The sequence below is a fragment of the Aspergillus piperis genome (assembly GCF_003184755.1).
Source record: "Aspergillus piperis CBS 112811 unplaced genomic scaffold BO85scaffold_18, whole genome shotgun sequence".
Taxonomy (NCBI): domain Eukaryota; kingdom Fungi; phylum Ascomycota; class Eurotiomycetes; order Eurotiales; family Aspergillaceae; genus Aspergillus; species Aspergillus piperis.
Window position 1 is genome coordinate 162,046 of NW_020291608.1, and position 23,789 is coordinate 185,834.

Genomic DNA, 23,789 nt, shown 5'->3' on the forward strand with positions numbered 1-23,789 from the left:
GAAAAGATAAGTTCAGTGTTCGAATTGAAATCAAATCCCAAGTAAGGACTTGCCCGCTATAGGCGGTTGACATTGGGTTAAATGTATTGCGTCATACATGAGTTGCAAAATGGGAAATAAGCTGGAAGAATCATTGTGTGACTCACAGAGTAGCCTTCTAGATGCTAGGGCCTGGACTCTGCACATATTTGGCAGCCCAAGCGACAGTGGAAGGGGCTATGCACGCAGCGGCTAATTGACGTTCAACTGTCGTTGATTAGGGCGGCCTTAAATCGCGCTACCTTATCTATCCAATCAGCAACCACGCCTACCATGGCATTCTAGACGACATGGCCAATTGGACACAACGGATCTCTACTGATAGTCACATGGCTATTGACGAGGCGACTACTTACAGTATGACTCAACGACACCTACATGCCTGACTGACATGAGTAGGCCGCTACTAGCCTGAGAGGCTCAGGCGCATGGCGTGTTATGCCTAGATGGCGACATTTATACCTACCCAACATTCCCCCTTACCATAGGCACGTTATTATCTGTTTAGAGGTTCGAAGCAGGCAAAGTTCACGATCTTAATAACTCGGCGAGATGATTATAGCAGAATCGGCTATTTTATCCTTCAGTTCATCCGCTCTCATTGTTCAAACAACACTTTGCGAGCACAAAGTTTGGAGTACCCAACTTACCATTGGCACATATATCCGCCAATAGAACAAAACTACGACATCAGCTTGGCATCGAGCTTAGCACTCGGAGATATCCGAGCTGTTCCTATGCCAAAGGGGCTCAGTGGCGCAATAGCTTCCAGTCTGGACCATCCCTTACGGTGCTAAAAATCCCCCGGCCAATCAGACCCACCGGGTACCTGATCACGATGGCTACCAAGGTAAAATGTGCCGATCGGGTTCGTGAGTTTCCTTGATGGCTACACGCTAATGTCGCATTAATTTCCGCAATACGAGTGGCAAAGCGGCGTTATGTGGTCGAGATTTTCAACTAGTGTGGATAGTGTGTGGGGAGGCACTGACTCGAGACGTAGAGAGGGGTTGGGTCAGCTGTCTACACAATCTGGTGAAAGAGTAAAGACTAATTTCTACTGAGAACAATCAAGAGAGTATTCCAACAGAGAACTGGATTCTGAAAGCAGTAGAATCTGACGAGTTATTATTTATGGTACAATTCCTTCTACATTTGCTACAACCTTATCCCTGTACGCCCACAACACGACCACAATTTCCGTTAGACATCTGGATGGTAGTCGAAGTGTCATGAGTAGACGCCCTGGCGTAAACAGAAGACTGCGAGCAGGTTGTCGTGTGAATGAGATAGCAGTATTTGATGGAGGAAGAAACCGCGTTGTAGTAGGACATGGCGCAGGTGGAGCTCTCCATGCAGCTGACGCAGCAATCATATGCAGAACTGGTGTCGCCAACAGTCAAGCTTTCACCGGGGACGTTGGTGAAGGAAATCAGGTACATGTATTGGCCCGTGAAAGAGCCGAATTCTGAGGAAAGAGGGTCGCCAGCGATGTTGCTAGACCCGCACGCCTCGTAAAAGGTGGCAGTGGCCACTGCAGCCACTGCGGTGGTAGTTGAGAACACAGTGGTTGTTTCGGCAGCTGCGGATGTGGTTTCAATGATGGTAGAAGTGGTACTGTAGCTGAGTGTAGTCGAAACATCGGAAGGAACCACAATCGAAGTACTGGTGATGGTGTTGGTCACAGTAACGGTGGAGATAGGAGTGACTGCGGTAGCAGTCGCGGGGGGTTCGGTGACCGTGGAGACGGTTGTGGTGTTGACAATGATCTTCTGGTGGCACTCGACCTCTTGAGGGTACTCATACTCGTCCAACCAAGAAGAACAATCGTCCTGCTCGATCAAGGAGCGCTTGGCAGCAGTAGCTGTAGGCAGTGTCTCCGCAATCGGAGAGAAGCCCGAAGAGCTAGCTACTGTGGACGTGCTGGTGCTCGTCGTCGATACGGTGATAGGTACAATGGCAGTGACAGCAGCGGGAGTGATAGTCACTGTTGCAGTGTCATACTCAGTTGAGGTCGTCCAGAAAATATCAGTGACCGTGTCAGCCGTTGAAACGGCCGTAGTTGTCTCATAGTCTGTGACGGTCACAGTGGAGGCGTCAGGGGTCACAGTGACGGTGTCTTGCGTCGTCGAAAAGACAACCACCGGTGTCGGGTCATGAATAGTGCGCGTAATGGTAGTGGTAGGAACTAGTGCCAACGAGCTTGTTCCCAGCTGCGTACGGCACGACACCGAGGGCACATAGGCCTGACTGCTTGCCACCAGGGAGCTGGCCGCTGGGGTGATAGCTGCGGCCTGACCGAGCAGAAAGCCCGCTGCGACGACGAATCCGTGGATTGGCATTTTCACGGGTTGATAGAATATAAGTTCAAAAGTGTATAGCAGTTACTCAAAATCTCTGGTAGGTTCGGAGTGCCTCGCAATAAGTACTCCGTCCTTGAATCTGGGTGGGAATTGGGGTCGGCTATTTTCGCCGCCGTTGACAGACCCACGATCCAGTGGGCGTCAATAGTGCAGCTGAATACGAAGGCTGAGACAGGAACCAGGTATTAGCTCCGTCGGGTGTGTATTCCCTATGTGTAGTCTCTTTGTCAATTCTCCGACCGAAATAGTATATACAGTGACCCGCCTCTTGCGAGAGAGAATCAGGGCTCGGTTTCTCACACTCTCTTTTGACAGTCAATTCTCGGAATCCAACTGCAAGTCATTCATTTATGTCTCATAATACCTGATTAATACTGATTTTTTCAATCCTACTTTCGTCAAAATTTCCTCGTTAAGTACTGCTGAACTGAGTCAATCGCTGTCATGACGGGTCACCTGCTGATGCGAGGATGGATCCTCGCCTCGTTATTGCTACAAACCAGCGTCGCCATGACAGTGGCCGTTGAGCCAGCAGCTGTGACTTCTACCACTACATCATCTGCTACCGCACATAGGCAGCATCACTGGTCCTATAGCTCAAGGTCCTTGCCCATCCGCAGGCCTTGCACACCGAGTTATTCATCTTCTGTTCCTCCTTCTAAGGCAGCAACACCCACCCCATCAATCATCGTGGTGCCCTCGTCGAGTCCTATCCCCTCACCCTCTACTCCGTCAGTGAGGGAGTCGCCAACTCCCAGCTCAAGTCCGGTACCAAGTCGCTCGGCGGCTTCCCACCCGCATTGGAGCTATGTATCCCGGCCTTTGCCTCAGCGAAGCCAGTGCTCGGCGTCTTCCGGAGCTATCCCGAGCTCTTCACTCCCTGTTTCCATATACTCCGAGAGCACATCCAACGCAGTCACTGCCCCAACTACTGTTCGGACCGGACTTCCCCAGATGAGTCTTTCCACGTCCTTGTCGGCTGCAACAGTCACCGACTCTTCCATGCTGCAGTGGACCACATCGGCAGTTCTCTCTACACGTACGGCCACAATTACTGCATGCCCATCCACACTCCTGGAATGTCCTGCTCTCTCCAGAACCACCTCTGTGACCACGGAGACCATTGTGGTATCTACCACGATATGTCCAGTCGCCGAGGCCGCTGGGATGACTCGGACAGATTCTGTCTCGCCCACAGTAACGGACAGTGCTGCCAACAAGGGTTATGGTAGTGGTGGATTGGACTTCACAACCTCCACGGTTTTCAGCACTCGCACTGCCACGGTAACTGCGTGCCCTTCCTCGGTAACGAACTGCCCGCTCAGGTCGAAAACAACCTATGTGACTACCGAGACCTTGGTGGTCTCTACCACTGTGTGCCCCGTAGCTGACAGCACTGGTAGCAGTGGCGCCATGACTACCGAGACCGCACATCCTCCTTCGGCTACTGTGGCGGTTGGTAAGAGCGGAGGTAGCATGGGTAATTCTGACAGTACCACTTCGACGATATTGAGCACTCGTATCATTACCGTGACTGCATGCCCTTCTTCTGTGACGAATTGTCCCTTGAGATCAAAGACGACTTATGCGAGCACGGAGACGTTCGTTGTTGGCACAACTGTGTACTCGGTCCCCAAGATCACAAGCACCAAGGCGAACGGTTATCTGCCATCCGCCACAGGAGTATCCGAGGTCGGACCATCGCTCATCACTTCTACTATACTGAGCACCCGCATTGCAACAGTCGCGGGCTGCACTGAAGACAACTGCAGTGGCTCTCCACCCGGAGGTGGTTATGTCACGTCGGAGACCTTCGTTGTAGCAACGACCGTCTCCACCGTATATCCAGATCACACATCCATTTCGGCCGAAGGAGTTGATGCTGTGATTGTTCCTACGACTTCTGTTGCAAGCCACCAAGCTAGCAACTCAGCCGGTAGCACCCCAAGTTTTGTGTCATCTGGATCGCACTTCATCTCTGTTGGCGACACTACCTCTCAGGCTACAGGCTCAAGCGCAGGCTCAAGCGCGGGCATGGGTGCGGAATCAGATGTGGGCTCTGCTGCATACTCCAGCGCAGTGTCCAATGGCAATTCAGGTGCAGACAGAGACGCAGTCTACACCACTACGATTACTATCGAATCATGCTCCAATGACGGAACTTGTACCGAATATGGCACTACCATCACAATAGCCCAGACCTCCAACGTTGCCCAGCCCACTGTGTCTGCCACCCCGTATTCGTACACCCCATACTCAGGCTCTGAGTCAGGATGGAACCAGACTGCTCCCGCCTCTTCAGCACATGTGTGGCCCCAGAGCAGTCACCAAGCTGGAATGAGTACAGCCATGACTACTAGTACAAGAAGCGCAAGCGCAGTTAGCGCGTTGTATACTGGGGCTGCTTCTGCAGGTTTTCGGAGGCCGTTGCTGCAGGTTGTTGGGACGGTGATGGCGATGCTTTGGATTACTTTCGTATAGTTGTGGGTAAAGGTATAGATTTTATGTTTCCTCGAGAATCTATTGTACTTAGCTCAATATGTTCGAATAGAGACAGTTGACTCAATATTCTACCCCCGTTGGGAAGTATTCCTATTGATGCACCCTCCCGCGGGCATATGTCGCTGCGTTTCTCGAGTAAGAAGTGGTTGATATTCACTTGTCGGATGCAATGAGCTAGCGTGAGACCGGCAACCCCCGGTACTATTATGACCGTGATTTGAGAAGTGCCCATGTGTAATCCAAGTAAATAGTTTGATGAGTACCATAGATTCGGGAGCATACTGGTTTGTTGTGCCTGCAGGTCATAGTCTAACGTGATAGATGTCAGATAAAGTGATGCGTCTATTGGTTAATGAGCCTAAATATCCAGAATATTGGTTGCATGTTGATACTCAACTCACGCGATCCGATCCCCAATCTTCCGTGCCAGATTTCGATGTACGGTAGTCATATAACAAGCCCAATCTACCATTTGAGTGTGAAATAGTCAGAATCAGAACAAACTAGATCAGCAGAGCCGGTTGGGTACCTTGTACTTCTGTTGATCGGAATGATTGTCGCACTCTATATACTAACCTGTAGCAAGATAGAGTGTCGGAGTTTTGTTTTCCCGGGGGCAAATTGCCTCGCTTCATCAAGCCTTTCCTAGCCGTACGCCATGGTACTTACAAGTAGCACTCGAGTTACACCAAAAAAGGTTCAAGAAGGGTAAAGCGGAATTTTCATAGGGCTTACAATGTCTGATGTAGAAGGCAGGATCATATCGCACGCGACGGGTACTCTCGTATTCTCTTTCATGAAAACTGTTGTTACTCGGTGCTACCTGCCAAAATTTCCGTTAGGTCAGAAGGCCTTGGGATACGCGCGTCGTCGGATTTGGAATCTGGCGATATACTGCTGGCCATGGATACGGACGGCTAGCGTGTTTGCTGCCATTCATGATGTGGCGTTCGCCGGTGCCGTATGACGAAAGCTGCATCAAAGCATTGGTTTTGCAATTATGTTGTCACCTGCAAACTGCCACAAATAGTTGATGGAATTATCTTGGGCGCATGTTAAGGCATTTGTTTGTAATCTTTCGCAAAATCTCCAGGATTCCTCGGACAATCCATCTAATCGCACCAGGCGTTTCCTCAACTCTACAAGGGGTGTGCCAATATCCCACAAGATGAAAGCAGTGATATAATGACAATAGTAATGGTCTCTCATTGAATGAATGATAGCGGGACGGCTTCGGTATGGGATGCCTTAATGGTGCGATCTCCACAATTTGGATTAAGATCAAACAGTTACGATATTTAGCCAAAGAAACTCACCCAGATTAATCAATGCCTCTGCGGAGTTTGACACTATAGAATAAATCATTGAGGACGAATATCAAGGTGGGGCAGCAGTCAATCGTTGTATTTGCACCAAATGACTTAGGACATGTAATGCAACCGTCAAAGCGCGGCAACTTTCATGATAAGCACAGGGTAACCAGTCAATGGGCGTCTTTTAGATACCTAGTCTATGCGGAGTTGCCATTTTGTTTGTTAAGGGACAAGGACTTTATTGGGACCTGAGCGAGCTAACAGCCAAGCTACACTCGAGAAATAACATCATTCATATATCTACCCTGTACGTCCCGTTGTTATCATACAATTCCAGTTTCAATACCCAACCATATACCATCTAGTCAGTTATATTATATGGAGCCTTTCTCATCCTTCAATATGGCTATCTCCATGGAGCCCCTTCAGCACCATCTTCCGCAAACCTCGCTGGTTTTTCTTGTCTTCCTGGCCGTCCCAGTAACCGCGCTAGTATGGGATCGCATATTGAACCCACTCCCAACAACAAAACGGGCCTGGCTTGTTGGCAAGAAGCAGCCATCCCGGATCACTTCGTTGGAATGCCCTTACAGCTACATCCGTCAGATCTACGGTAAACATCACTGGGCCCCATTCGTCGACAAGCTGGCGCCCAACCTCAAAATGGATGACCCGCCGAAGTACCAGATGATCCTTGAGATCATGGATGGCATTCACCTCTGCTTAATTCTCGTTGATGATGTAAGTACAGTAGCCCCAATTGAAATGAGGTCTGAGAGCTAATCATCCCATCAGATATCGGACGGGAGTAACTTTCGCAAGGGTCATCCCGCTGCGCACAAGATTTATGGCCCTTCAGAGACTGCGAACCGTGCCTACTACCGCGTGACACAACTTCTAAATCGGACCGTCCACGAATTCCCTCGTCTTGCACCCTTTCTGATGCAGTGTCTGGAGGAGATATTGGAAGGCCAAGATATGTCCCTTGTTTGGCGAAGGGATGGCCTCGCCAGCTTCCCAGTGGCTCCAAAGGAACGGGATGAGGCATATCGCCGAATGGCGTCGCTGAAGACAGGTGCATTGTTTCGCTTGCTTGGTCAGCTGGTACTAGAGAATCAGTCCATGGATGCTACCATGACTACGGTGGCGTATGTGCAAAGATACCCGAATAGTGGGACCTGGCTGACTGATTTCTGCACAGGTGGTGCTCACAGCTGCAAAATGATTGCAAGAATGTGTATTCGACCGATTATGCGAAAGCCAAAGGTGCACTCGCGGAGGACCTACGCAACGGCGAACTTTCATTTCCCATAGTGGTGGCATTGGACGCTCCTGAGGGTCATCTGGTAGCACGTGCCTTGGAATATGGCTCACCCTACAATATCCGTAATGCTTTACGGGTCATCCAGAGGGAGGACGTGCGTAGCGCCTGTTTATGGGATTTGAAAAAATCGAGTGCATCCGTGAAGGACTGGCTGGAAGTATGGGGTCGGAAGGAGAAAATGGATGTCAAAAGTGTGAAGGCTTGACTGGAAATCCAGATAGACGCATATGTTGCCTAGTGGCGGGATTTGTTGCATTACTCCTGATTTGAGACCAACTCGTGCTTTTCCCTATGTGAAATTCCCATCACTACCTCCGATAAGCTTTGCACTGGTGCACAAGCATAAGGCGTGTACAACAATGCGAGGTTGTGCTGTATAGCCATTCTACATGTTGATTGGCAGCGCTTTCAAAACCAGAGTTTAGCTATCCCACTAGCAGGACACAATAACCATTTTCGTGTTCTACCGAGATGAGTAAGATAGCTGAACGGAGTAATTTTATCAAACCAAAGTTTCCTTTCTCCGACCACCCAAGCGACCTGGTCTCGTTTTGAACTTCCAGAACGCCCATTAGCAAACATACTGTTAATCACCCAGGAGGGACATACGGACGTGGAGCAAACTGCCCCTACCTTTCGCAAGACCGATATGGTATCTACCGTTCTTTAGATGACCAGTCATATGAAGAGGTGCCCTTTGGGATCTTTTGCTGACTAGACGTGCTTTCAACACCCTGCAGAAGTTGCTAATTCGCTGATGACAAAGGACCAGTAAAGCCGTGCCGGGTGACAGCAAAACACGTAGCAAAAGGCGATACAACCCTATCACATGGGGCTCACAAGAAACTTGCACTCTTAAATGATGGTACATAGAAGTAGTAATGCCTGTTTCTCGAAAGCTCACATCCAGCACCTTGGTGACCTTCTTCTCCTGCAAGACTTCATCCATACAGCACCTTTGAGCCACAAGGAACGAAAATATGCTGGGATTCCCAATGTTCAACCCAGCTACGCCTGATGCCTGGAAGATGAATACTCCTTACTTTCCATTTGTTTCTTCCGGGTTATTTCCTGCATCGGCACCCTCGTCGCCCACCAACTTAGATGCCGAAGCTGCCAGTTCCCAACAATCGGAAGCAAGCTATCTAGATAAGGAGAAGGTCGGTCTGATGTATCCTGCTCTGAGAAAGCCACTGTCTAATGCACAGAAACAGATTGTCCGAGGGCCACTTGACTATCTTCTGAAATCCCCAGGAAAAGACATTCGTCGGAAGTTTATCCACGCGTTCAATGAATGGCTCCGCATTCCTGAGGACAAGTTGAACATTATCACTGAAATTGTTGGATTGCTTCACACAGCCTCCCTTCTGTATGTTCTATTCATGTTCCACCTAAACCAAGATAACAATATCCTGAGGAACTGCTGACCTTCAATAGAATCGACGATATTCAGGACAATTCTAAGCTTCGACGCGGCCTCCCAGTGGCCCACAGCATATTTGGTATTGCGCAAACAATCAACTCGGCCAACTATGCGTACTTTCTGGCTCAGGAAAGGCTCCGCGAACTGAATCATCCCGAAGCGTACGAAATATACACCGAGGAACTTCTCCGTCTGCACCGCGGTCAAGGTATGGATTTATACTGGCGGGACTGCCTGACCTGTCCCACAGAGGAGGACTATATTGAGATGATCGCGAACAAGACGGGTGGCCTTTTCCGACTGGCGATTAAGCTTATGCAGTTGGAAAGCGAAACGAAAAGGCATGTATTACAAATATATATCCATGACAAATCTTTAGCCCCCCTGGTTACACCGCAAACTGACTTCGTGCAGCAATGTCATCGAACTAGCAGACCTGTTGGGGGTGATCTTTCAGATTCGGGATGATTACCAAAACTTACAGAGTGGACTATACACCAAGAACAAGGGATTTTGCGAGGATTTGACGGAGGGAAAGTTCTCCTTTCTGATTATCCATAGTATCAACAGTAACCCGAACAATCACCATCTGCTGAATATACTACGGCAGCGGAGCGAGGACGATTCGGTGAAGAAGTATGCCGTTGAGTATATCAACTCGACGGGTAGTTTTGACTACTGCCGGGAACGGCTCGCTTCCTTGTTGGAAGAGGCGGATCATATGGTCAAGAAATTGGAGAATGAGGCTGGGCAGTCAAAGGGGATCTACGACATTCTGAGCTTTCTGTCGTGAACATTCCGAGGCGATGAGGCTGAGCATCATGTTCTTCTTAGTTGACCAAGACAATTAAACTACATGAATTTCTATACGCTGGCGTTCATATAAAGGCAGGTGCCCTATCATACATAAGACTTCGAATTTTCAGTTCATAATGGTGTTAGAGCGGGGGATGACCGACAATTTGAAATGGGATTCTGCCATGGCAGCTGTGTCAGCGATGGTATGGGCCGTAGACGCTCGGATCAAAAGGTTCAATGCGAATGTCAAGCAAGCTAGTCGGGACGATTATTTTCAGAGGTGCTGGGACGTGGTTGCTGGGGGTGTTGATGAACGGACCGTGCAGCGTCGCGTTGAGAATCAATTTGGGTATGAATTGAGTAGACACTCCGTATTGGAGAATAGCGGCCCAATAGAGGAACTTAATGTTCGCAAGGCAGATTTTGGGTTTCTTGTTGAGAGTGGTCGTGAGATTTGTTTGTCTTGCGACGAGTAATTGGTTTTTGGTCTCGGTTGCATTGGATCTTACACATGTGGCAGGTTACGGAATAGCGTAGGAGAAAAGGGGCGCAGTGCCCAAAAATATGGAGACACAGCAGACCACACATGGGCTTACATATGCTTAACTCACTGCACTTCATACCCAATTGTCAGTGAGGTGGGTCCTTCGGGTGGTTTTTAAACTATGTTGATGCATGCTGATTCTGCATGCAGATGCCGGGTTGGTATCTAGCCCACTAGGTCTCCCGTCCTCTAGGGCGTTTATTGATGTCGATAAGTTACCGCATGGACTATCCATATTCATAAATAATTTTATCCCATGTGGTTCAACACCTGCATGGAGCGTTGGAACAGAGATTTGTCCCGGTGAAGCGTACTCTCATATATTCCGGCTTTCTCTTCGAAATACTCGAACTCCGTCGGGAAATACTCCGAGAATTGTGCAATATTATGCTACACGGTGTCTATACTTAAATTTCCTATCTTCATAAAGATTCAGCAACATAGCAGAGTTTTGAGAGTCTTTAATGCCCACTTAGATGTTGTCAGCTCCTCGGATGGGGAACCATCAGCATTACGCTGGAATGCGTAGCGCAGCACTGCGCCGATCTTGGTGGCTTGCATCGCCATGGTACGAATCTCGTGCTGACGTTTATCATCAAAAACACGACAATGAGCCCAGAATTCATCCCAAAAATAACTGATCATGCGTTCACGGCACGTATAATTGTGCCAGCCGCTGAGATCCATGTAACCCGTGGATAGCAGGAGAGTGTCCAGCTCCATGCCAAACGGCAGTACTTTAGCTAATGACCAATCGACAATACCGGTGATCTCAAAGTTGCCCTCGCTAATCAAAATGTTCGTTTGGGAGAGATCGTTGTGTGTCAGGACCTGCACATATTCTTGATTGAACAGATCTGGAAGACTGCATTCAAGTTCCGAAATTGTAGTGGAGGAAAGTATGACAGGTGCAGAGTTCCTTATTTTCTCAAGCTGGTGATAGATTGCGTCTCGATAGTTTGCCGACACCGTAGGATCTACCGGTTGTGGATTTAACCAACACCGAGCGAAGTATCTAGAGAGCATTACTATTTATGGTCGCTTTATTTTATCCACTTCCGCAAATGGCGGCATGCTATCAACGTAGGGAATGGAATAAGAGACGAGCTACCTGGCAAGATGTTTGACAAAGCACATGTATCTGGCTTCCTCTCTGGGGCTCAACTCAGTTTCGGTGCTGAATAACTGTAGGCAAGGACTGCCTGATAAACAGGCCATCGTATATACGAGTAGAGGTGGATCTGAATCTGGCATGTTGCCGTAAAAAGTAGCTTCTGGTACTAGATCACCGTGGATGAATCTTGCCAGCTCAATGACTGTTTGGTCCAAGACAGACTCTGGTTGTCGGAAAGACACGATCAAACCTGGTCGCTCATCTGAGCTACCTGTGCAAAGAACTGTGTAGCTCAGTGAGCCCGGAATGTCGACTTCTCGAACAGTGGAAGCACCTGTGATCCTACGAGCGTGGTCGTCGCAGTCTAACTGGGTCGGGAATTCACGAATTTCGAAGAACCTATCGACCATTTGTTGAGCCCAAGACCGCTCCTCCATCATCGTATTAGAAGCCAAGTTGTCTGAACTTGGATTGAGGAACTGTACAAGGGAGACAGAATGAGGGAATAGCTAGGTGCAGGATTCTCTGGTGCAACAATGTGAAAACTCATCATCTGCGCGATCGGGCCCTTTATTGACAGAGGGGCTTCCATTAATCACGTGGGTGCCGCATGTCAGAATACATCACAACATGAGAAAGCAATTTGCTTTCTGTGGTAAATTGGTAGTGATTTTGAAGGCTACGATACATTAGTCGGGCAAAACATTGTGCTGAATCATAGACTGCACCGCGTCCCTCACGCTCTCCTCTAAGCCGATGTATTTCCACTGACTACCCTTTCCCTTCGAGAGTATATCCAAGCTAATCCGCGTATCACAACCGGTAGGGTGTATTCCCTCGGGCAGCACCTTATCCGGTGGACCGGCTGGAACCTTTTCGCGCAGTTGAGGGAAATGCTTTCGGATGGTATTCACGACTAATTGTGGCGTAATGAGCCCTGAGACAAGCACGATACGTTGCCCTCCAGCAGCGGGATTGGTAAGTGCATCTACATGGCTCCTCGCCACGTCGCGCACGTCGACAAAATGATAGTATGGAAACTGCACATCCTCAATTCTGGCATGAGTCCCGTCGATGAAACTAGCAATTGCAAAATAATTACTTTCGTTGATCGACTCCTTCCCAGAAATTGGGTGGATTATGGGTCCGGTGACGATAAGAGGGTTGATGACAGTGAGGTCGAAATTGGGACTATTTGCCTGCATGAAATCCCAGGCTTTACGCTCGGCTTGGATTTTGGAGACATTGTAACCCAACACAGGGTCGTTACGGTCGATGGCTTGTTGTGCAGTTACCTAGAGTTTCATAAGCAGGGGAATTGCCGATTTCAATTTGAGACGAACTGGATTCCAGCTTTTCTCAGTATATGGGTGGCCTTCTCGACTCATGTCTTCGAAGGAATCGAGTACGGAGACACCGCTGCCCAAAAGGACAATGCGTTTGAGCGTGCTTCCACCGTGTTGGTGAGCGCTTTCCAGGATTTGCGTCGTTCTGCAAGTGCAAATCAGCGGCTACATCATGGTTGCGCACACAGTTCATACTCACCCCTTAACTGCGGGATCTATCAAATCCCTATGAAAATCCTTAAAATCAAACTTGAATGGCGATGCCGCATGGATAACATAATCAAAGAGAGCTTCGGTCTCCTCAAACAAGGTGCTGAATGGTTTTGGTGAGGTGAAATCCGACACGATCACAAAATCAACCTTCCCTTTTGATTCAGGATGAGCGTTAATCACATCGTCTGCTTTGGCCTGAGATCGCACTGTTGCGGTTACCGTGTAGCCACGCTGAGGTTGTCAGCTACTACACGTTGCTTGCGATTTGGACTCACTCACCTCCAGGAGTATGGAGAGGATATGGGATGCTACAAACCCATCTGCCCCAGTCAAAAGGACGTGCTGGCTGCGAGTTGAAGATACCATGATGGCTAGTACTTTAGAGAGATTTATGTCCGATCATACTGGTACTTATACTAGCCCATGGATATCAGCCAGAATAGATCCTGACTGCTACTCACCCTCAAATGTCTCTATGGCTTTTTATAAGTCTCATGATTATGTCATGTTACTTTGGGTTTGGGAGATGCACCATGGAAGGAGCGCCCGATGTGTTAAAGTCAAACATGATCAGGTTTCGGGCAAGAAATTTATTGGTGAACTATCTCGATCTATCTTGTCTGACAAAAGAAAAAGTACCCTCAACCAGTTTTTCATATTCCACGTCTCGTTTGTCAGGTGTTAATTCGAGTAGTGCCCGCAGATGGCCGAAAGTTGTCCCATCTTCGTAGATAATGGCTGCCAGGGAAGCATTTCGGTGCACCATCTTTCTGGTCCAATATTACGCTTTCGGCTATCCGATATCATACGATAACAGACACGATTCCCACGCCCGCAGTCGCGAGCTATCTCTTCCCGTAGTTGGCTCTTTTGTTCCCGCTCCGCACAATGGCGGGTGATGTGCGGGAAGGTCACCGTTCCATCTTCATAGAAGTTGCCTAGGCTTCATGCGGTTCTCTTTCATGAGATCCCTGGTCGTAGCCTCACTACTCTCTTTTTAAGTATAGGTCACAATGTCACTCAGCCGAAGTTATATAAGATATTCAGTTCAACGTACGACACTAGGCGGTCTATATCATTATAAGTATGGCTAACAGTGGGAAGTGATGATTTAATATCCAGGAAGCCAACCGTACATCAAAGGATACCCACACCGGCGCCAAAGACCTGCATAATAGTACAGGTCGAATGACGTGCCCCGTCTTGCATATTAGAGTAAATGGGGATCTCAATCACCCCTAGCCAGTGGCTTCCAGTGGAGACAAGTCCTTGTCCAATTGAGCCAGAAGAGTTCAACCGGAGGAGGGACTGGACTTTAAAAACTTCTCATCGCATCCGGCTAAATTTCATTGGAATAGATGAATGAACCTGGGCGCAAACTACGACTGCAGACAATACACAGCAACTCGAAGGAAGGCTACAGTGAGGACCCATTGTACCTATCTCGGCAGTTGTCGGCACCTGAATTGCCGCTGTTACATGCACTAAATGCTGCAGGATGCTAAGCGAGGACATCATGAACGACTAGTCCAATGTCCAGCCAATGCCAAGATGGTTATTAGTAAAGGCAAAGAGGCTAGCCAGACCGCTCCGTCCATCCAATTGCGTGCCACAAAAACCTTAGATCATAGATGGCTGTTATGGTTATGGGGCGGGGTATCTGAGACATGTCCTTCATTTCGTGTGATGCTTGTGCTTCACATCGGCGCATCAGGGTCTAGACTAACAAAGTTAAGTACTAATCCTACGGCCCCACCGGTGGGGTACACGGCAAAAACTACTCCACAGGGATTATACTAAGGAGAGCTACACTGGAGGTGCATGCTTCAGACCTACTGTGGGTGCGCACACTTAAAAAGAACGATTGTATTGGATACATGTGAAAGGAGTACAGAAGAACATTGTCGGAGGAACGGCAGACAATTCCCTTCGGGCAAAACAGAGCGTCCCTAGCTCGGAAGGCTATATCTTCCCGGCAATTCGATCAGAGTGGTTGCCGAATCTAGAGAGCATTTGCGATAGCAGTGTATGCAGGCTTCGGGTTATAGTTGCTGTCAAACAGCAGAGGAGTGGAGCTGGAGCGCCAGGAGTCCTGAATGAAATTAGCTCAAGTCATAAGGCTAGTTTTATTATCCGGATTGCAGGGGTATTTACCGGGTCAGCAACTCCCCACACGGTGATACCGATACACTTGGGCTGGTCGAGGCAGGCTTCGACGACCTGTGGATGCAGAAATCAGTATCAGTTATTCACACCATGTACTTGGCTTGGCGTGACCTACCTCCACGTAGTCGGTTGAGCTGGCGCCAGCGATGTCGAGCTCGGTGACCGCAATCTCCTTGGTGCCCGCACCTGCGAGAGCATTAAGAGCTGTAAGGGGCTGTCAGCTACCGTCAGGTTGAATAACGGGGAGGGGGTACTTATCCAGAAATTCCAGCACCTCCACCAGCGCTCAAGTGGGTTTGGGAGCCTTTGAAGTTGGTGAGTAATTATAGCCGGATATCATTAACCAGGGGGCCTTACCGATTCCATCGATGGGAATACCGGCTTCGATCCACTTCTTGACATGGCTGACCATGCCAGTCAATTTAGGATAGGAAGCGGAGTCCAGGCTTTGCGGAAATTAGCGTCCACTTTGCAATGGTAATTAGACAGTCAGGGCTTACTTGTAATCGTTGATGTAGAGCTTTGCGTTGGGATCCGCAGCCCGAGCAGTCTCGAAGGCAATCCGGACGTAGTCCTCGCCGATGACTTTGTAGAACACGCTGTCGCGGAGGGAGCCGTCTTCGTTGAAGATTTCGTTCACAACGTCCTTGTAATAATTAGTGATGAGACTTGGCAAAATTGATGGTTTTCAGTTTACCCAGGCGTAGATCTTGCCCTTATAGTGTTGCATCACCGTGGTGATGTGATTTTTCATGACCTCGATGAGGGTATTCTTGTCCGTGATGGCTTGAACCCAAGAGGGGAGCTGAGAGTGCCACACTGGTTGAGTTAGCTTCACTGTCTTGTTATAGTTTTCAGTTCAGTCAGTCAAAAACTTACCCAGCGTATGTCCACGGATCAACTTGTTGTTAGACTGGGCAAAGTTGACCTAGGTCTTGTAAGCGTCGCGTACAGTTATCGTAAAGGGTTGGGAAATTCTATACGTACCAGGTAATCCGATCCCGAGAAAGAGAACTGTCCACGGCTGGCTATAATTCTGATTAGGTCTGAATAACAACGATGACGATGGTGTACTTACGCTCAGTTGCATCCCACTTCATGCTATTCTCTGGGGTCAACGCGCCAAAATCGGCCTTGATAATTGCCGGAGTCTTCGAGTTCTTGGTCAAGGTATACTGATCCCCGATGTTTCCCAGGTACTTCTTTCCGTGAGCCTTGAACTTGGTGTCGATGCTCACTGAAGCCTGACGGGGTTCAATAGGTTCAGAAAGCACATGGCTAGCGAAAAGCATCGCCAGTGCAGCTGCCTTGATTTGAACCATGTTGGACAAATACGATTGTTTTTCTTAAAAGAGCCAAATGAGAATGATGTTGGATTGACAGATTAGAAGGTAAATTCTACAAGGGAGAAGAGAGATTAAAGTATTTATATCCCACGAGACTCAACGTTTCTGGGCAGAGAGGATGTGAAACTGGAACACAACCAACCGTGGAACAAAATATCCCGCTCGAGACATGTCTAGACAGTAAAGGATTGACTTCATCTGCCTCATCTAGCTGTCTACCGAATTTCCCAAACCGGGAGGATGGCACTCGATGGAACCATAATCAGCCTGAAGGGATGAATAATGGCGTTTAGGCAGGCTATCCGGAGCTCTTGACATGTTTGGTTAGAACAGGCTATGTACTTAGCCGACACATCGAGAAGCCACCGTACGTTATTGTTGTAATTTGGAAGGCGCCGATCTACCCACCAGGAACACAAGAAGGAATTGCAGGAGTGGGGACACTTGTTGCACGGTCGTCCGATTAACCTGCTAATGTCCGTCCATCAGGGTCCAGCGTCTGCCTCGGCTCCAAAAATAGTTTAGCCCTGCAGAGATGGCAGTCGGCCACAGCCGATCACCCGATCCATACTGGATGCTGTAACTTGGAGATAGCCTGCAGATGCTCTGATGAAGGTCTGCAAATAGTTCCTGGACCTTGATAGTGAAGTATACCGATTCGTCAATGTTGTATATCCAGCCACTTTGAAAGTACCAACTTTTAGTTCGATTGATCAGAATACTTTTGGTGTGTACATTGACAGCCAAATTATCATCTCTTCTACCGATAGGTGTCACCTACCCGCCGAAAGTACCGGAAGGTTGTGGTGTTTTAAGGTGAAACACTATCAGGGCGGCAATGTGTCAAAGTAGAACCAGTTTGCTTAGCGCCATTAGGATCCACGCCTAGACCCTTGATGCCCGGGAGTCATCCGTCCTGTCACAGCAATTATTTCCCCGAGTCTACTGCCGAAGAACAGCCATTGTGGCGTAATCACGGAATTACCCACTGTGTAGGGTAGTCTTGAAGGCCGTTCTAGACACGGCAACGCTCCGGTGGACGATCGTTTCTGGCTAATGTACTCCGTAGTTTAGGCAGCATGCTGATCATCTTCCCCCTAGGGAAAGGCCCTGAATAGTGCGCCAAAATGAGCTTGAGCAAAGGAATGTTCTTTCTAAGCCAATGTGGGCGAAATAACCACGCAGCCCACTTTTATCCGAAACGTTTCTGGTGTCATCCAATATGGATAAATCCCGATTGTTCTTCTGCACATATCTCTATTGTTATAAGCGCAACTACATATATTTGAACATGGTTTGGTCCTCTTTTCAAGTTATTCGTTCTCCGTGACCAACGATTTCAGCCATTGATTCTTTTGTTTCTTTCCCCGCGGATAAACTCATACGAAGATGAAGTTCTTCAATGCCAAAGGCAGCTTGCTGTCATCAGGAATCTACCTCATTGCATTAACCCCCTTTGTTAACGCCAAATGCTCTCTTCCATCGTCCTATAGTTGGAGTTCAACCGATGCTCTCGCAACTCCTAAGTCAGGATGGACCGCACTGAAGGACTTTACTGATGTTGTCTCGGACGGCAAACATATCGTTTATGCGTCCACTACTGATGAAGCGGGAAACTATGGCTCGATGACCTTTGGCGCCTTCTCAGAGTGGTCGAACATGGCATCTGCTAGCCAGACAGCCACCCCCTTCAATGCCGTGGCTCCTACCCTGTTCTACTTCAAGCCGAAAAGCATCTGGGTTCTGGCCTACCAATGGGGCTCCAGCACATTCACCTACCGCACCTCCCAAGATCCCACCAATGTCAACGGCTGGTCGTCGGAGCAGGCGCTTTTCACCGGAAAACTCAGCGACTCAAGCACCGGTGCCATTGACCAGACGGTGATTGGCGACGATACGAATATGTATCTCTTCTTTGCCGGCGACAACGGCAAGATCTACCGATCCAGCATGTCCATCAATGAATTTCCCGGAAGCTTCGGCAGCCAGTACGAGGAAATTCTGAGTGGTGCCACCAACGACCTATTCGAGGCGGTCCAAGTGTACACGGTTGACGGCGGCGAGGGCAACAGCAAGTACCTCATGATCGTCGAGGCGATCGGGTCCACTGGACATCGTTATTTCCGCTCCTTCACGGCCAGCAGTCTCGGTGGAGAGTGGACAGCCCAGGCGGCAAGTGAGGATAAACCCTTCGCAGGCAAAGCCAACAGTGGCGCCACCTGGACCGAAGACATTAGCCATGGTGACTTGGTTCGCAACAACCCTGATCAAACCATGACTGTCGATCCTTGCAACCTCCAGTTGCTCTATCAGGGCCATGACCCCAACAGCAGTGGCGACTACAACCTCTTGCCATGGAAGCCGGGCGTCCTTACCTTGAAGCAGTGACAAGCTTATCATTAGTTGCAGATCGTGTTTCTCCTTTCTTCTTCAAGTAGTTTTAGTGGTGGAAGACAGCAGAAGGTGGTCATCATCTTAGTTTGTCCATAGGCTAGTAATTTGCGCAGAATTCAGTTCATTGGCAAGGAGTGCGGTACGAATACCTGTTTTCACAATAGCAATTAGGCCCAGTAGTTATACTACGTACTGGAATTGAGTACTCGTAGTAGCAAGATTGTGTGCCTCAGAGGGAATGGCCGACACGTGAGCAAGTCACCTTCATCAGCTAGTCGCGTTCCACATAGACAATGGTCAGCTCAGAGTGGAATGTGGGCTACTTTGAACGATGGCCTATTAAATCGCGCGTCTCCTCAATTGTATTTAACCACAATAGGGCAGGTATTGGCATTCACTCTCCGCGCTTTGCGGGTGCCGGCACGAGATGTCTCCTGGACCAAACTAGGCAACGAGCAGACTACGGATATGGGAGATGGTTGACGATGTGCTTCTTGGTAAATTTGAAGCCTCCAGGGCCTCTAAAAAGGCGGAAATCTAAATCTCAAGTACCCTAACGTGTCCGACCACGGTGTTGATCATCATCCATTGAATCGGACAAGAGTCTTGGTTCGGAAACTGAACAGGCGGCTCTTGAATGACAGTCTGGATCCTGATCCAAATTTATAATGTGTATCCTTGAACATGCAAGGGATGCGTGGGCACTTTCCATGGTCACACTCCGCTCCCCTGGCTATACATTTGTCGGCAAAGGGGTGCCTGTGGAGTCTGTACAAAACGCGAGACACAAGAAGCTTGTATATTCACATCTCGCCCCAATCCAAGGGGCGTCGGTACCCTTTTTTTCCGACAGCCCGAGACTTCGCCGACAGTATTCTCACAATGTTATTACTGAGATCGCCCACCCGGTGTGCATTGGCTACGCCGGAAAGGCCCTCGTCCGACCGCATGGCATGAATTTTGACGAGATGCCTCAACAAACGGCCAATTCGCTGCAAGCTGTTCATGGGTTGGATGTGCTGCATAGTGACCCGATTCCTGGAAACATATTCTGGGACGGAGGGAATGGCCGCGTCAAAGTCTTTGACTTTGAGCGTGCAATAATCCAGAATAACGATGCCTGCCACTAAGCGTCATATGGCCTAATAAAGATTGCAAGTCACACTCCCAGTGCGTGGCCCTTATCTGGAGACCGAGTATGGACTGTTTGGGCCAAAAGCAAGACGCATAATCAATGAATTTAGACGAGTGCGTCTGTGAACATCATCAGCTGCTACTGCAATTATGAGACTGCAGGAGAACACTACGCTTAATTGTAACGACGCTACGACCAACCTTGACAACAGAATTCCCATACCCCCATCCCTTTGGCATTTGACGTACTCTTATTTTCCTTCCTCTTCTCTCGATTTTAAGTTACATGTACCCTCTCCAAATGGCGATGTAATGACTGGCAATCCAATTTGGAGTCATTATTAGGATTCCATGATGCATCACGTCCTTTGCCTGGGTTTCAGTGGGATTCTGTCACGAGTCACAAGCCTGTTTCTACGCCTAATCACGAGTCTAATTGCACTGATAGTCAATGTCTGAATGATACATATCATGATGTTACTCGGATCGGGTGGCGGTACCGGTATACATTCTTGACTAGACCAACTGCAGCAGTAATCCTTAGGTAGTCGCAAATTCAACTAGAGATTACCAGCGGAATGTTGCAAGCGCACAAGTGGTCGGATATATTGATACCTATTCCAAGATAGCCAATGCTAAAGTGCGAGTCTGCTCCTAAGATGAATCTAGCCTGTACATCCATCAACTAATACCCCCGACAGTCCACTATACAAAAACTGCACATGGTAAACAATCAAAGCAGCGGAGGGAAGAACAGATAACCCCCAAACCAGAACTCCGACCATGCAATTGTTACCCGAAACATCGCTAACAAAAACCGACAGCCACCCAGACCGCTCAAACAGCCTCCCAATCCATAGCATCGACAATGAAATCCCAATCAGCATCCGACTCTCCCTGCAACAATCCATCCATCTTATCCGCCCCATCAGACGCAACCACATGCTCCTGCGCAAGCAAATACGCATCATCAAAGCCCTGGAAGATATCCGAGAGGATCTTCTCGATATCATAGCTCGCCAACGGCATAGCCTTGCCCTTCCGCCTCGCAGCCCACTTATCCTCCATCTCCAGCTCTTCCTTGGTCAAATCCGCCGTCTTCCACCGGTTCCGCAACTCTTTCGCCCTCTGCAATTGTTCGTGAACCTCGCCCTGTCCCAGCACAGTGTGCAATGGACTATTCTCATCCTGCAACGCTTCCAACACATTCGCATGGTATCGGTGGGTCGAAAGCGGAGCGGAGCCGTACGCGGCGAGGTGATTGCGCGCAAAAGCAGAAGACACAGAGACACCGAAGACGCTGAGGAGGTGGACAATTGCGCGCTCGAGGAGGGAGTAGTATTCGTGGAAATCGAGCTTGAACATGATCTCGGCGTGGGAGACGTCGAAGTCGCTACTGGCAGGGTCGAGGGTCGCGAGGCGGTAGCCGTAGGCCAAATATGGGAGTTTCCATTTTAATCGCTCCACGATTTTCATGAAGCGGGAAAGGTGGCTCGAGGGGGAGGGTCGTGGGGAGGATTGACGAGAGGGTTGCTTGACGGGGGATGGCGTGCGTTTGGTGCTGGGTTTCGGGATGGTTTTTGGTGGGATTGCAGGGGTGGTGATGGGAGGAACGGCGGGTTGGGCTTGAATCTCGCTTGGGTTGGGAGCCCAGCGAGACTTTAGCAGGTCGCTCATGTCAGTGGTGGATATTGCATTGCTGGATTGCGATTGTTGACGAGAGAAGGTCAGACAGTCGCGAGGGAATTGTTTCGAATTGGAGCTGAAATCAGCTGATCGACTGATAGCGATAAGGAGTCCCTTAGTAAGCTAACCCGATCGGGGTGTGGTTATTGGTTAAATATACAACTGTCAATATATTCTTTCTTGCAGCTTGCAAGGATCCGCTCATCCTGCAGGAACCGTGAAATCATGTCGAGTGGGTTCAGAGAGGGGGAAAAGGCATTATATAGTCGGTACAGTGTCTTGGACCAACATCAAGTGAATTCAGTCTTCGGTAGATGCAATGAGCGGATATAGTGATCTAATGTGAACACTTCGGTCAACACCATCAAAACTTTGTTGATGTAGGACAAGATGGGTGGGTCCTATATATCATGAGTTTCTCATCAAAGACATGGTGAATCCGATTATATGTCTCTTGTTGGCCGGGACCTATTTACACAGTACCATGGTAAATCCCGGTCAATGAAGGAGTATTGAAATCAATAGCCGTGAATCTCAAGCCACAGGGGGATATGAACAGACGCGAACCAGGCATACTATGGGGTAAGTAATATAATTTAATCTTCTGGCAATTTAAGTATGATAATAAGCATAAGCTGGCGGGCTTCCCGCTTCCCAGACGGCTTCTATCTGGATACACGATAGGATATGGGTCCTCGGAAATAAATGCCACATGGCTGCGCACCATGGTACTCTTCAGTATGCTCTTCTCGCAGAGGGACAATGAGGAATAGCTTGTCAAAGACCGAATTTTAAACTTGTTCTAGTTGCTGTTAGTGGCAACGGCGGGTAATTGTCGGGGGAATTCAACGCCCACCGGCCATATAAAGCGGGTCCACCTATGACGACGACGCTGGATGGTTGTCACTTAGGAAGCAAATTGATCATATCAACAGTTGACTTGCTGCATGTACGTAAAGCTGTATAGACGAGATCCGGTGAGATCCCGTAAGATAAAATGAGATCTGATCGAGATTTCCTGGTAGGTGCATTGTGCCACGGAGAATTTATTGACATGACAAGGCTGGTACCAGTTGACCAACCCCCTGATTTACCTTGCTCGTGCACCTTTCAGGGGTATCACGAAATAAATTGCAAGTCCTTCTAGTATAGTCCTAGTGGCAGTGAAGAGAAATTACTGGGCAGACTATACCGACTTCCGTGGATCAGATATATATTTAACGGAGTACTCCGACGCAGTTATTTTTGGTTGATCGACACATATTTAATATGACCTAATTTGGTATGAGATGCACGGAGATTAGAGATCGGAGAAGTCTAGTCATTGAGCCAAGCAAGGTGTTTGGCAGATATGTTAGGTATTTCGCAGATTAGAACTCGAACAGCGAGAGGTTTGTGGGTAATTATTTAAGAGATGATGTTTCTGATAGATCGATGACCGCGTCAGTCAGCCACTGCAATGCTGAGTAATTGGGAGAGATCCTCAGGCAGTGAGGCAGCCCACGTGGAAACCAGTCCGGCTTGGGTTAGCGCAAAGCTTTTGATTGAAACTAATTCTAGAACAGCAAGCGGTGTTCAAAAACACATCAATTTCAAACGACGAGCCACTTGGCGCGCTAACTTGAGCTTAAAATGATATTATCTCCCCATTTTTTGGCACGCACAACCGCCTCTCTGTGCCCTAAATCCAGGGATTACAACGTCTCTACGGACTAGGACCGAGGCTCGGAGCTTTTTCTTGGAAGTTCTTGGAAGGCGGTCCACGTGCCTTGAGTTCACCCACAACCCATGAATAGGGCTCCGTTTCACCACCAAAGTCACTTGCACATCAGTGCTTTCACTGCAACCAACTACATCCAGGCGAGATGGCGCCGAGAACTCAAGACGAGTCAGGACCTCTCGCCTCCGTAGCCATGAGAATACCCCCAGCTGAGATGAGAACCCCATCTTCGTCCCTCCAAGGCTCTAAGCGACATGGCGTCAAGCTGGGCGCGGGAGACGTACAGGGTCGTCGGCTCCTCCGAGTCAGGAGAAGCGGCATTCCAAATGCTCCGTCGCTAGGTGATTGGAGAGAAGTGGTGGGC

At 48.8% G+C, this 23,789-nt stretch overlaps 8 protein-coding genes across 8 annotated transcripts; 3 read left to right on the plus strand and 5 right to left on the minus strand.

Annotated features, from left to right (window-relative positions):
• Positions 1-1,118: 1,118 nt before the first annotated feature.
• On the minus strand, positions 1,119-2,547 carry BO85DRAFT_452051 (uncharacterized protein). The gene has a single exon (XM_025660732.1). The coding sequence runs from the start codon at positions 2,379-2,381 to the stop codon at positions 1,206-1,208; it is 1,176 nt and encodes a 391-aa protein (XP_025512553.1). The 5' UTR covers positions 2,382-2,547; the 3' UTR covers positions 1,119-1,205.
• A 4,084-nt stretch (positions 2,548-6,631) lies between these two features.
• BO85DRAFT_461841 (terpenoid synthase) lies at positions 6,632-9,757 on the plus strand (the record flags this gene model as incomplete). Its single annotated transcript, XM_025661812.1, has 6 exons — positions 6,632-6,958; positions 7,013-7,365; positions 7,419-7,635; positions 8,756-8,910; positions 8,979-9,305; positions 9,379-9,757. 6 exons carry the CDS (start codon positions 6,632-6,634, stop codon positions 9,755-9,757), a joined length of 1,758 nt encoding a protein of 585 aa, XP_025512554.1.
• Positions 9,758-10,608: 851 nt separating this feature from the next.
• On the minus strand, positions 10,609-11,957 carry BO85DRAFT_452057 (uncharacterized protein). Its single transcript, XM_025660733.1, has 2 exons — positions 11,418-11,957; positions 10,609-11,321 (listed from the first exon to the last, which is right to left on the minus strand). Exons 1-2 carry the CDS (start codon positions 11,858-11,860, stop codon positions 10,739-10,741), a joined length of 1,026 nt encoding a protein of 341 aa, XP_025512555.1. The 5' UTR covers positions 11,861-11,957; the 3' UTR covers positions 10,609-10,738.
• Positions 11,958-12,009: 52 nt separating this feature from the next.
• BO85DRAFT_426855 (NAD dependent epimerase/dehydratase) lies at positions 12,010-13,382 on the minus strand. Its single transcript, XM_025658138.1, has 4 exons — positions 13,259-13,382; positions 12,966-13,210; positions 12,764-12,911; positions 12,010-12,715 (listed from the first exon to the last, which is right to left on the minus strand). The coding sequence occupies exons 1-4, from the start codon at positions 13,343-13,345 to the stop codon at positions 12,110-12,112; spliced, it is 1,086 nt and encodes a 361-aa protein (XP_025512556.1). The 5' UTR covers positions 13,346-13,382; the 3' UTR covers positions 12,010-12,109.
• Positions 13,383-14,832: 1,450 nt separating this feature from the next.
• Positions 14,833-16,554, minus strand: BO85DRAFT_470957 (endo-1,4-beta-xylanase). Its single transcript, XM_025662436.1, has 10 exons — positions 16,224-16,554; positions 16,133-16,173; positions 16,025-16,073; positions 15,843-15,964; positions 15,646-15,791; positions 15,503-15,591; positions 15,404-15,449; positions 15,261-15,351; positions 15,134-15,199; positions 14,833-15,071 (listed from the first exon to the last, which is right to left on the minus strand). Exons 1-10 carry the CDS (start codon positions 16,465-16,467, stop codon positions 14,982-14,984), a joined length of 984 nt encoding a protein of 327 aa, XP_025512557.1. The 5' UTR covers positions 16,468-16,554; the 3' UTR covers positions 14,833-14,981.
• Positions 16,555-17,746: 1,192 nt separating this feature from the next.
• BO85DRAFT_452060 (arabinoxylan arabinofuranohydrolase axhA) lies at positions 17,747-19,031 on the plus strand. Its single transcript, XM_025660734.1, has one exon. The coding sequence runs from the start codon at positions 17,881-17,883 to the stop codon at positions 18,877-18,879; it is 999 nt and encodes a 332-aa protein (XP_025512558.1). The 5' UTR covers positions 17,747-17,880; the 3' UTR covers positions 18,880-19,031.
• A 522-nt stretch (positions 19,032-19,553) lies between these two features.
• BO85DRAFT_499797 (uncharacterized protein) lies at positions 19,554-20,048 on the plus strand (the record flags this gene model as incomplete). Its single annotated transcript, XM_025664084.1, has 1 exon — positions 19,554-20,048. One exon carries the CDS (start codon positions 19,554-19,556, stop codon positions 20,013-20,015), a length of 462 nt encoding a protein of 153 aa, XP_025512559.1. The 3' UTR covers positions 20,016-20,048.
• A 552-nt stretch (positions 20,049-20,600) lies between these two features.
• On the minus strand, positions 20,601-21,752 carry BO85DRAFT_452061 (uncharacterized protein). The gene has a single exon (XM_025660735.1). The coding sequence runs from the start codon at positions 21,694-21,696 to the stop codon at positions 20,857-20,859; it is 840 nt and encodes a 279-aa protein (XP_025512560.1). The 5' UTR covers positions 21,697-21,752; the 3' UTR covers positions 20,601-20,856.
• Between the last annotated feature and the right edge of the window lie 2,037 nt (positions 21,753-23,789).